General features: G+C 36.4%; 1 protein-coding gene across 2 annotated transcripts; it reads right to left on the bottom strand.

Moving 5' to 3' along the window:
- Positions 1-2,679: 2,679 nt before the first annotated feature.
- On the bottom strand, positions 2,680-9,534 carry LOC130408016 (uncharacterized). 2 transcript variants are annotated; one of them, XM_056731418.1, is made up of 11 exons: positions 9,361-9,534; positions 9,143-9,185; positions 8,957-9,049; positions 8,426-8,468; positions 7,832-8,122; positions 7,308-7,592; positions 6,871-7,067; positions 5,938-6,366; positions 4,783-4,902; positions 4,454-4,552; positions 2,680-4,355 (listed from the first exon to the last, which is right to left on the bottom strand). In XM_056731418.1, exons 4-10 carry the CDS (start codon positions 8,466-8,468, stop codon positions 4,454-4,456), a joined length of 1,464 nt encoding a protein of 487 aa, XP_056587396.1. In that variant the 5' UTR covers positions 8,957-9,049; positions 9,143-9,185; positions 9,361-9,534; the 3' UTR covers positions 2,680-4,355. The 2 variants fall into 2 exon arrangements, with proteins under 2 accessions (XP_056587396.1, XP_056587388.1); XM_056731410.1 differs by lacking the exons at positions 8,957-9,049; positions 9,143-9,185.
- Positions 9,535-10,871: the final 1,337 nt, after the last annotated feature.

Raw genomic sequence — 10,871 nt, 5'->3', positions numbered from 1 at the left:
AATTAGTCAATGAAGGGAAATTTGATGACATGAGACAAGCATTTCCAGAGGAGGCCTTCCAAAGTGTCCTGAAAAGTTATGGCCATCACTTTGATTCAGGGAGAATGAGGTCTGAACTTCAAGTCCTGTATTCAGGTCAGGACTTGCAGAGTAACAGGGGACAGCTGTGTGATTACTTGGTGTTCCTTAAAGACATGGAGTTGGACAGTGCAATGCCTCAGCTTTACAAACTGTTCTCATTAGTGGCAACAATTGGAGCTACATCTGCAGGTGTAGAAAGGAGCTTCTCCTGTTTAAAGCAGCTCAAGTCCTACACCCGTAACACAATGGGCCAAGGCCGTTTAAGCAGCCTAGCTCTGCTGGCCATTGAGAGGACACTGGTCAGGTCACTGGAAAAGACGCCTAGTTGGTACGACAGGGTTACAGAGCATTTTCTTGAAAAGGAACGTAGGGCAGAATTTACAGTAGAAAATGAGTAGAAAATGAGCTTCCCCTCTTTAAAAGATCAGCAGCCGCCACTGTACAGGAACCATAATACATTAGGTGCCAATACAAAGTTATTGGTTTCAACAAAAGCTAGACCACTACCTGCTGAGAGAAAGGGTTAGTGGGATTAGTTTTTTTTTTCTTGTCAGTCAGGTATTCACATAAGAGTTGTGTTTTAAATTAAACATACATAGGTAACGTTCCATTCAGACATATGTTATAATACGAAGTAAAATTAGTTGTTACCTCAATTTCACAGATTTAAGTAACCAAAAGGTTATTTCTATTATTTTAAAACGACCTCAAACTAAACAGTTCTTTCTTCAACAGGTTGTGACCAAGAATGTTTGCGAGCCTTTGCTTCATTTCAAGTTTTCACATGTTAGCCAGCACCACCATTCAAACACTGGTATGTGAATAGACATTCCTCTTCATCTATATTAAATCTACTTCATATACACAAAAAAAACATGTAGGTGTTGTGTACTTGTAAGACTATAGAATAATGGCTTTCATGTGTTCATTTTTCCTCTTTTTTTTATATGATTGACCTGAGTTCATTCATTTCTGTTAACAACCTCAGTTTAATATTATTTATTAAATAGCTGATTGATTAAACTATTTTGTTAATGATCCAAAATAATACTGTTGTTTTATTCCATCAAACCTATTCTAACAACCCATCAATAAAAATCGTATTTATTCAGCTTTCAGATTATGTAAAAACCTCAATTTCGAAAAATTGACCTATAAAATTGACTTGTTGTCCAGGGTCACATCTGATGTCGCTTTAATGTTTGTACGTACGGAAATGACGAAATTCATCAAACCTTTTTATTAGAAGCTTCTCCTCTTCTGTGGAAGCCAGTTGAGAAGTGACAAAGAGTTCCCACATATGCTGTTACGTCACACTAAATTGTGAGGCATGTTGGTTCTTGGTTGTGCTTCACCTACACATTTCTATACCACTATACAAATTAATCAGGAAGAGGTTTACATGCAGCTTAAGGGTTTGAATTAGAGTTTGTGAATCCCTTTTCAAACAGTTGGATCAGCTTTGGTTGAGTTATTTTTACAGCGACATTTATTTCTCAGGCAACAACTTCTCAGACACGATTGCGTACATGTAACAAAGGCAAGCTAGTGAAGTGATGTGCACCTCGGCCTTTAGCCTCCTCGCTAGAGCGCCGACTCTGACCGATCCGGTTCAAGAATGATGATTTCACAATCATCATTCTCTTATGAATGATTTCACAATCAGTTGAAGGTGGGTGTCAATTTAGGAAACTACGGTGGAATTAGATCTCTATAAAGCCTGTGATTTGGGAAACATGCTTGGGCATGGTTACGTTTCTTCCAGTAAACCCACACATTTATTGAATTTAAATTGAATGTAAGCTTGACAATTTAGACTAACTGTAAACCTGTAAAGTGAGCTGCAATGATTTCTGATTCAGCTGAAATGACATTCAACTCCTGGAGAGCCATTCATTTATTCTGCCTCATCTGGTCTTACCTTAAAGCATAGGCCAAATTAATACATTCAATTTCATGCCAATCAAAGAGTATTATATCATATTATATTAGATATTTGTATACTTTTCCCCAACATGCTCAAAGTAGGTAATATCAAGCATGGCCTTTCATTAAGCATGGGATTTATTTGTGTGATGTTTATTGTGGGAAATGTTTCAAGTCTGTCAATCAATCGATGCTGTTCTTTATGTGTGTCACTAGATGGCAAGTGGTACAATTGATTTACAAGTTCCTAGGTTCTTTGTTTTAACAATAACAAGCAATGTGTGTATCTTAAGTGACTTAAAAAGGACAAAGTCAAGATGTTGGAGAGAGGGTTGAGAGATGTGGAAAGAAGAAAAGTGGAATTAGGACGAAATCTTCACCTGGTCTTAAAATGACTTGCTCTCTTTCGATTTGCAGCAGATGATCAATTTGAGTATGAAATGTTGCATGTTATTGTGACTATTGTGATTTTTATTGTGAAAACTGGATCGTCAAAATAATAAAAATGCTCTTTTTTTTCAGACCTTAAATACTGCAAAGACAACAAGGTTATATTTACTTTTAAGCAATAGCCTACAACAGTCATATTTGTACATGTATTTAGTTTTTAATGTGATAACTTTATTTTTATTACAGTTTTCATGTGTCTTTTAGTGCTGTCAGTCTTCACATTGCTGTTGGTTGACTTAATGTCCCTTCTGAGGTTTAAATTGGTTGAAATTCAACAGACACTGCTGGCCACAATGCATCTGGTGATTAAATGAAAATTTGCAATTTCTCTTATTTTTTCTGTGGCTGTATTTAAACATTTTTCTTGTTATGGGTGTATAGATTTTACACAAAATTGACATGACAATATTTACCATGTCATTGTTTATTATCATTCTTGCTATTCCAGTCCAAGTGATTAATAACTGCATATAGTTTTAAAAAAAAACATTAGCATTTTGCAAGATGTAAACAACCCTGTTCCTGTTTCAATTCAATTCAGTTTATAATTATTTCTTATAAATGTTTGTTTAACATTTTGATTCGGTTGTAGATGCTTTGCTGTTTGTAATTTTTCTAAAGTTAAGGGTTAAAAAACCGAAACAGGAAGCTTCTGGAACAGTGTTGACTATGTTCTGCAAAACAATCTATTGTGCCTCATTCAGCATTTAACAACAAACTTTAAACAGCCTAAAAAATATAGATAACCTGCAGGAATACATAGTTTAAAAGAAATTGAAAAAAGTGAGCATGGGTAAGGCAGTTAGGGCAGTGTTAGGCTAGTAGGCTACATTAGTACATTGGTAGGCATCAGTATGCATGTTATACACAAACTGTATTTACAAACTAATACAGTGATTACAGGCATGGGTAAGTAAAAGAATAGTATGAGATTCAAGTATAAACGCTTTGTTGTTTTTACCACAATAGAAGGCAAACCGTGCTTTAAGCTGACATGCTGTTTGTTGTAATTTAAAACAACACAAGCTAATACAAAAACTTACAAAGAATAATTGTAAAATGTGATTTAGAAAGCAAATAAAGAAGCTGTAACTTCATAGTGCAGCAGAAACTTAGCCACATAGTATACAATTATAATTTTTTAAAATTTCATACATATTAGACAGGACAAGCAGAAAATATAGGAAGGTAAGAAAAGAATGACATTTAACATCTTTGGAAGTTTTTTTGCATGGTGGTGACAAAAATCTTAAAAGTACTTACTGCACTATAAAAACTTTAAAGATTGGTTTCAAATTTGTATTTCAAAAAGAAAAATGATTTACGAAAGGAGAAATCCTGAAGGAAGATTATTTTTGATTAAGTTTTAGCCATTTGATAAATGTGAGGTTGCAATCCAGCCTGTAGCAAAAAACTGCTGGTTTTAAGAGAGTCACAGTTTTAAGGAACACACTGAGTCGCAATGGCAAACATCATCTTCATTAATGTAGAGGTAGTACTTTTAGCTAAAATACATTAATTTACGATACGTTTACATTTATGCATTCTGCAGACACTTACATTACATTGTATTCTAATTTTCTTCTTCTGACAATGTGCAATCTCCTGGGATCGAACCCATAACCTTAGCATTGCTAGTGCCATGCTCTAACTACTGAGCCACAGGAAAGCTATGAAAAGCATTTTAGTATTAGTATTATTATTAGTATTGAAGTCTTGCATTTTATATGACCAAATCTGTGTATTTTTGTTTATTTCTTTTCACACAAAGTATTTACGTGCAGTTTAGGAAACTACAGGAAATTGCTGGTGGAAGATTTCCCTTTGTCAATGTCAAAATGGACACCAGCTGAGTCTGAGGAGTTCAAGACATCACCGGAAACTCTCGGTGCATCAGACTATTCATAAGAGGAAAAGACATACATTAGGTTGGTGCTGTTGAAGGGTCTCTAAAAATGACCCTCTTAAATGATCAAAGAAAGAAGATATATATTACCTAGGGCTGAGGTGCTACTAGTGATGCAGCAGGAGACGATTCATTGTATGTTGTGGGTTGAGGCCCAGATGGAGCGCTGTTCATCAGTGGATTGTAATTCTGCACAAACACACATCATTATTTGAAATATACACATGAAATGATGTTATTTGTGTCCACGTTTCAATACAAGAAACAATTATTTAGTACTGTACATATAAAATGCTCGTCTCTTGTATACTACTGTTACTAATAAGTGTCCTTTACGCAAAACACTTCAAACTGTCTATTTTATACCTTTGATAGAAAGGTAAGCATATAGTAAAGCATGCAGTTAAGATTTTAGATACCGTAGGAGCAGGTGGGTTGTACTGGTTTGGAGAAACATTCCACTGGGGGGGCTGGGCTGGGGATCCTAAAGGTCCAGGAGGATAAGCAGGGTTCTGTGACGCATACTCAGGATTAAAGCCCTAGAAAAACATAAAAAATGATATGTTTAATAAACACACACACGCATATACAGTATATACACAAATACAACATATTGCAACTATTTTGTGTGGGTTTGAGTATATTTATGAGATACAGTACTGTGCAAAAGTGTTTGACCACCATTAGATTTCAAGAAGAGGCATTTAAGCAATGGATCAGTGACCATACATATATCGTCTTAATTTAATACAACACGACAATCCAGTAAATGTATGGAATGTAATGTTATTTTATAGACTAAAGTGACAAGTATTTCGCGATATAATATTTAACATTATACAAATATAACATATGTAATTTGAAAATTGTGTTTTTTTTCTACATTTTTCCTGTATTTTCATTTTTTATCTTTAAAAAGAGATGACCTAAGAACTTTGGCACAATCCTGTATGTATAAATACACAAATATATATTGTGTGTGAGCTTTTAACTTGTCAGTAGAGAACCCAGTAAGAAATTGCTGACGCCAACGAAGGGGCAGGCGGGTCAATATCTGAATGGAATGGATTTCAATTCAATTCAAGTTTATTTATATAGCGCTTTTCACAATGTGTATTGTTTCAAAGCAGCTTTACAGGGGCAAACAGGAAAAGCAGAAAAGTTAAAACACAGCACAGTGCATGGTATTTATACAACGAGTAAGTTCATTCTAATAAATAACATCTAATTTCTAAATAAATAAATGAATGAATGCAGTCTCCCGGTGAGCAGGCCAACACTGCCCTGCTGTGGCGAGGAACCCAAACTCCAATGATTGATTAATGGAGAAAAAAACCTCGGGAGAAACCAGGCTCAACCGGGAGGGCCAGATCCCCTCTGACGTGTCATAGCTGCACTCAGACTGGTGACATGTGCTTTTAGTTTAGCATTTAATACCAAATATTAAAAAAGGATTTCCTTTTAATGTTACTGTTTTACATACATACATCTATGCTGTGTATGTACGTGTCATGAGCTTGTCTGAGAAAAACAAAACACTAAAATTGAATAAATGTGTTTGTATTTGAACTTACAGGGTTAGGAGAAAAAGCAGGTTGTCCGCTCCATTGTGGTGCAGGAGGATGCTGAATCTGACTTGGGTCTGGTGGAGGATACTGAACCTGACTTGGGACTGGTGGAGGATACTGAACCTGACTTGGGACTGGTGGAGGATACTGAATCTGACTTGGGACTGTTGGAGGATGCTGAATCTGACTTGGGACTGGTGGAGGATACTGAATCTGACTTGGGACTGGTGGAGGATACTGAATCTGACTTGGGACTGGTGGAGGATACTGAATCTGACTTGGGACTGGTGGAGGATGCTGAATCTGACTTGGGACTGGTGGAGGATGCTGAATCTGACTTGGGTCTGGTGGAGGATACTGAATGTGACCTTGGTTTGGAGGTGGAAAGGGATTCTGACCCTGGTCTGGAAGAGTGGGATAGCCAGCCGTATAACCCTAAAATAAGAAACCCAATATAATAAGTATGGACTAATGTTAATTACAAGCTGAACTGTAAACAGATAAATGTAAAGAGACAAATATTCCTCAATACTCTACAAAAAATGTACAAAGAAAACATGTGAGTGTGCAAGTCATTTGAATGACTTATATAGTGTTTTTATCTATTTTGATTAATTTTTCCTGTTGTTATAAAGAACTTGATAGACAAAGACACAATGATCTGTTCTATCTATTAATAATCTATTTATTTATGTCATCTGTGTATCATACATGCCTTGATATTTATGACATTTTATAACTTTACTATTGTTGTAGGGCATCAAATCCGTAACCGTTAGGCTACTGACAGTGCCACCACATCAGGCACTAAATAAATGGTTACTTATGAATAAAACAAACTATCTTTTTCTAAATCTGTTATTGCGGAGTCATTTGTCTGGTTTGTGTGTTACCTGTGTGTTTTGCCTGATTTGTGTGTCTTAGATCAGATGATATTACCTGTGAGGGATCAGTCACTGGATAGCAGATTGGTACAGACTCAGGCAGGGGATTGAGGGTGTTGTCATTATCTGTTTGTGATTTATTGTTCCTACACCTTTTACAGATTCTCTTCCTGCAGCAGAAGCAGATGCTCCCCGGAATCCCGAGAAGAATCAGAGCGATAAGACTTTTATTTGGAGTGAAATTGTGTTTTTCTAAATAGAGATCAAAATGAAGAGCAGAAAGAAAATATATGATGATCACTAACCCTAGTGAATGTATGTATTAAACAATAAACAATCAGAACAATCTTAATCATTCAAAAACTGATGACATTTTTCAGATTTAAAGTAAATATAAAAAGGTTACTCATGGTACACAGTGCAAACCTTGAAAACAAATCAAAAACATTTATATTTTGTTTTCACAGATTTTTGGAGAAATGCCATACATACCCACTAATATCATTGTATTGTTTGACACGTTTCGACGTTTGTGATCGGTGAGTTGGTATCTGCCTACATCTGATACGTTGACATTAAGCACCTTGATCTTTTCAGTGCTTACTTTAAGTCGGTTGATGTAGTCTGGGTCTGCATTACCCACAGGGATTCCGTTCTCCACCACGGTCACAACTGAATGGTTTCTGTAAAAGCGAAGAGTGGCATCAACCAGTTTGATTCCTTCCAGAGATATGCTGAGGGTTTCACCTGCGATGCATTCAATCATGCTTCTTTTGGCTATAAGGGAGAGGAAAAACAAACAAGAGTGAAAAAATGAGCGGAATTTTATTCCTCAGACACATTTAAACTTTTATTTGATCTTTTTTTTTTAATTATCGGCTGTGCGTTCCCTGAGAATCAAACGCATGAACTTGATGTTGCTAGTAACAAGTTCTCTCCTGAGTTACAGTATGTCACAAAGATATTGTTCTAAACAGATGATGGTGGTGTGGGAGGAAACGTATTCATTCACTTACTTTCAACCTTTACAATGTAGGTGGAGATAACAGAATTCCACGAATTGAACAGGGTGTATGTTCCCTCGTCATCAAACGTAATATGCCTGAGTTGGAAGGTCCAGCCATCACTGGAGGAGTGCACTGTGCCTTTACTGACTTTATTAGGAAAGATAATCCGCCGTTCCCAGATAGTAACATGGGTTTTCTCATCAGCAGAAGCGAACTCCAATTTTTCTGTCCTTTCGGGAAGATCCAGACTCAAATAACCACCATGGTTTATCTGCTTCTGAGATTTGTAGACTGCTGAGACTGCAGAGAAGTAATTCTTGGTTTGTTACATTTGCACATGCTTTTATTTAGTGTATTATAGATATACATCCGTTTTTTGTGTGATCAAACTCATGACCTTTATGTTGGTAACTCCTACAAAAACACAAGAATGGATTGAATAAATAGTGCACCCATAGAGGTTTTTGTTAGGTCTTTTATTTTAACAGAACGCATGATTCTACTTGTCGCACAGTAAAGAAAGCATACTCAACCTAGTGTATTCATCCTTTCAAGTGTGTTCAATGAGTTTTTTAGTGTGTGAAAGTGTGTGAAAATAGTTACCTGCACAACTAGCAGCTGCAAGAATGATCCAATTTTTCAGCATCTAATTGAGAAAAAAGATCAATAAAAATACATACCATGCAAGCTCTATGTCAACTAAAATAAACGATATTGTAATGACAATGTAAAACGATTTTAAAATCAAACATTGTGTCTGTTAACATTAAATTTAAGCATAATGAAATAACATGAAAAACTTTATTGACATGAACATTAACAATGATTACTCGCTGAAAAAGTAAATTATTCATTGTTAGCTAATGTAAGCTAATGCATTTACTACTGTTAACAAACAGAACCTTATTGTAAAGAGTTAACAAAATTATATAGGACATGTCAATGGTTGCATGTTCGAAATGAAGGTCGTTCCCTGAGGCAGATTTTTATTATTATTCATTAATAATATCCGGTTCTATTCTATTATAATGCAATAAAATATTCTATATCAACAACCTTTCATCTGTACCTTAGGAGGTGTTTTGTACACAAGACTAGCTATATGTAAAAGCTGCAAGGCTATAAAGGAATAACCTGGTAACGTTTGCGAAGAAAACCAGCAGTTTTGATGGTGACTTTATGGATGGATATAAAACTGCTTCATATTCCTTAAAAACGACCAGTTAACTGAAAGTGGGAAAAGAAAGAGGATACACTATACACTCTGAGAACCCAAACACTATTAAAAGTTGAAAAAATACTCTTCAAAGTGAAACTCACAAGGAGCCTAAATGTGTTAAGGTTTTCTGGTATTCTCTGGGATCTGTGAGAAAATTATACAGACCAGTATGAAAGGTTGGGATGCAGTAATACATGTAACGAGGTAATTGTTGAACAATCAGAATCAAAGACCAACCGTTTATAAATTCATAATAAGCATTGGTTTGCACTGATGTTAGCCATTACAACAGCAAAAGTACTATAGATCGAGTACTCACGATTTCTTTAATACTATGATGCATTTTTCCGATTTAAACTGACGATTTAACCACGATCAGAGGCAAAAGTCTCTATACAAATTGTGTTGTTTGCTGGATTGGTGTGTCTTCGAATGGTTCCTGTGCTGGTCTGGTCAAGTTCCGCCGACGTTGTAACCCTTGTGTTGCGTGTTGGCAAACTACAGTTTCCATTCAATTTATTTGCTCGTAACAAAGTCACGCACAGTGGGTAAAGCAAACCTCAGTATGCCCCGCCCACTGGAGTCATTTTTCACTGGAACACCGCAGTGGTTTCTGTAACCGCACCATCGTTTAAGGCCAAGGTGTAGTTCTGTCATCAAACCTGTATAGATTTCTTTGTTCTGCTAAACACAAAACAGATGGATCTTCAAACTATTTGAAACATCAGAAGGTCATCGAGTAGCAGTTTTGACCAAGATAAATTCATTTCAGAACACTGAGTAATATTAGAGAGTTGCATGGGCGTAGGTTTAGGGGGGGACGCTAGGTACTAGTCCCAATCAATATTTTGAGATGACAAATTTGTCCCCACCAATATTTATCAAGCTCATTTGAACTGCTATTTGTATCTTTGCGATGCTATTTGGATCTATTCCAACGGCCAGGACGACGACAGTACAAGAAACGCCGTAATTTGATTGGCGGCGGGGTATCTGACAGGCTACACGCGCGGGCCGGGACTACTTTTGTGCTCGCACTGGCAGCGAGCGAGCGGGTGGTGTTAGTGTGTGTGCGCGCGCGCGTTGACGACGCCGAGGGTAAGTTACCAGGGTCAGAGTAAAACATTTTTATATTCCGTTTTTTGCACTTTGTAGATCAGCTTTGCCACCCAAGAAGAAGAAAGAGGACATACGAAGCTTTTTCTTAAAGCAGAGTGTAAGTAGGCAAAATAAATAGCCACACAAATATCTAGCAGTAGTAGTGACTGGAGGCTTTCAAATGCTACTGTGGAAAATAGTATTAACTGGTGATAGTACGTGTTACCCAGGATGATAGAAGGCTACCTTAGCAAGTCACTGAATGTTAATTAGCATACCTTAACTTAGAATCTTGCAGTCAACATAAACAGTGGATCTGAGACATTTTTCGTTTCTACATTCTTTTTATGTATTTGTGAGTGTAGCCTTCCCTACATGCAGAGAAATAAAAGGGAAATCACCCACAGTTTAATGAACGACTGTCATTGATAGACACATGTGCTGGAAAAACGTGTTGGCAATGTTAAAAAGGTAAAAGTTAACACTGTTGGTTATTCAAATATAATGAATCATTATTTGATTGATAATATCCAAATAACACTATCTGGTATAAACATGATGTAACAATGCATACTATGATACGTGTGTATTTTATTCATTAGTTCATTTAATTACATACAGGAAACTCCGACATCTTGTGAAGGTGTCATAGAGCATGTTGAGGAGGAAGTAGCTGGACCTTCAGGGGCATAAGTAAAGTAGCCATATTGGAGATGTTTTTTGCTTTGTTTT

Source organism: Triplophysa dalaica, chromosome 2 (genome assembly GCF_015846415.1).
Source record: "Triplophysa dalaica isolate WHDGS20190420 chromosome 2, ASM1584641v1, whole genome shotgun sequence".
NCBI classification, from domain to species: Eukaryota; Metazoa; Chordata; class Actinopteri; order Cypriniformes; family Nemacheilidae; genus Triplophysa; species Triplophysa dalaica.
This window is presented reverse-complemented; position numbering and strand designations above follow the sequence as displayed.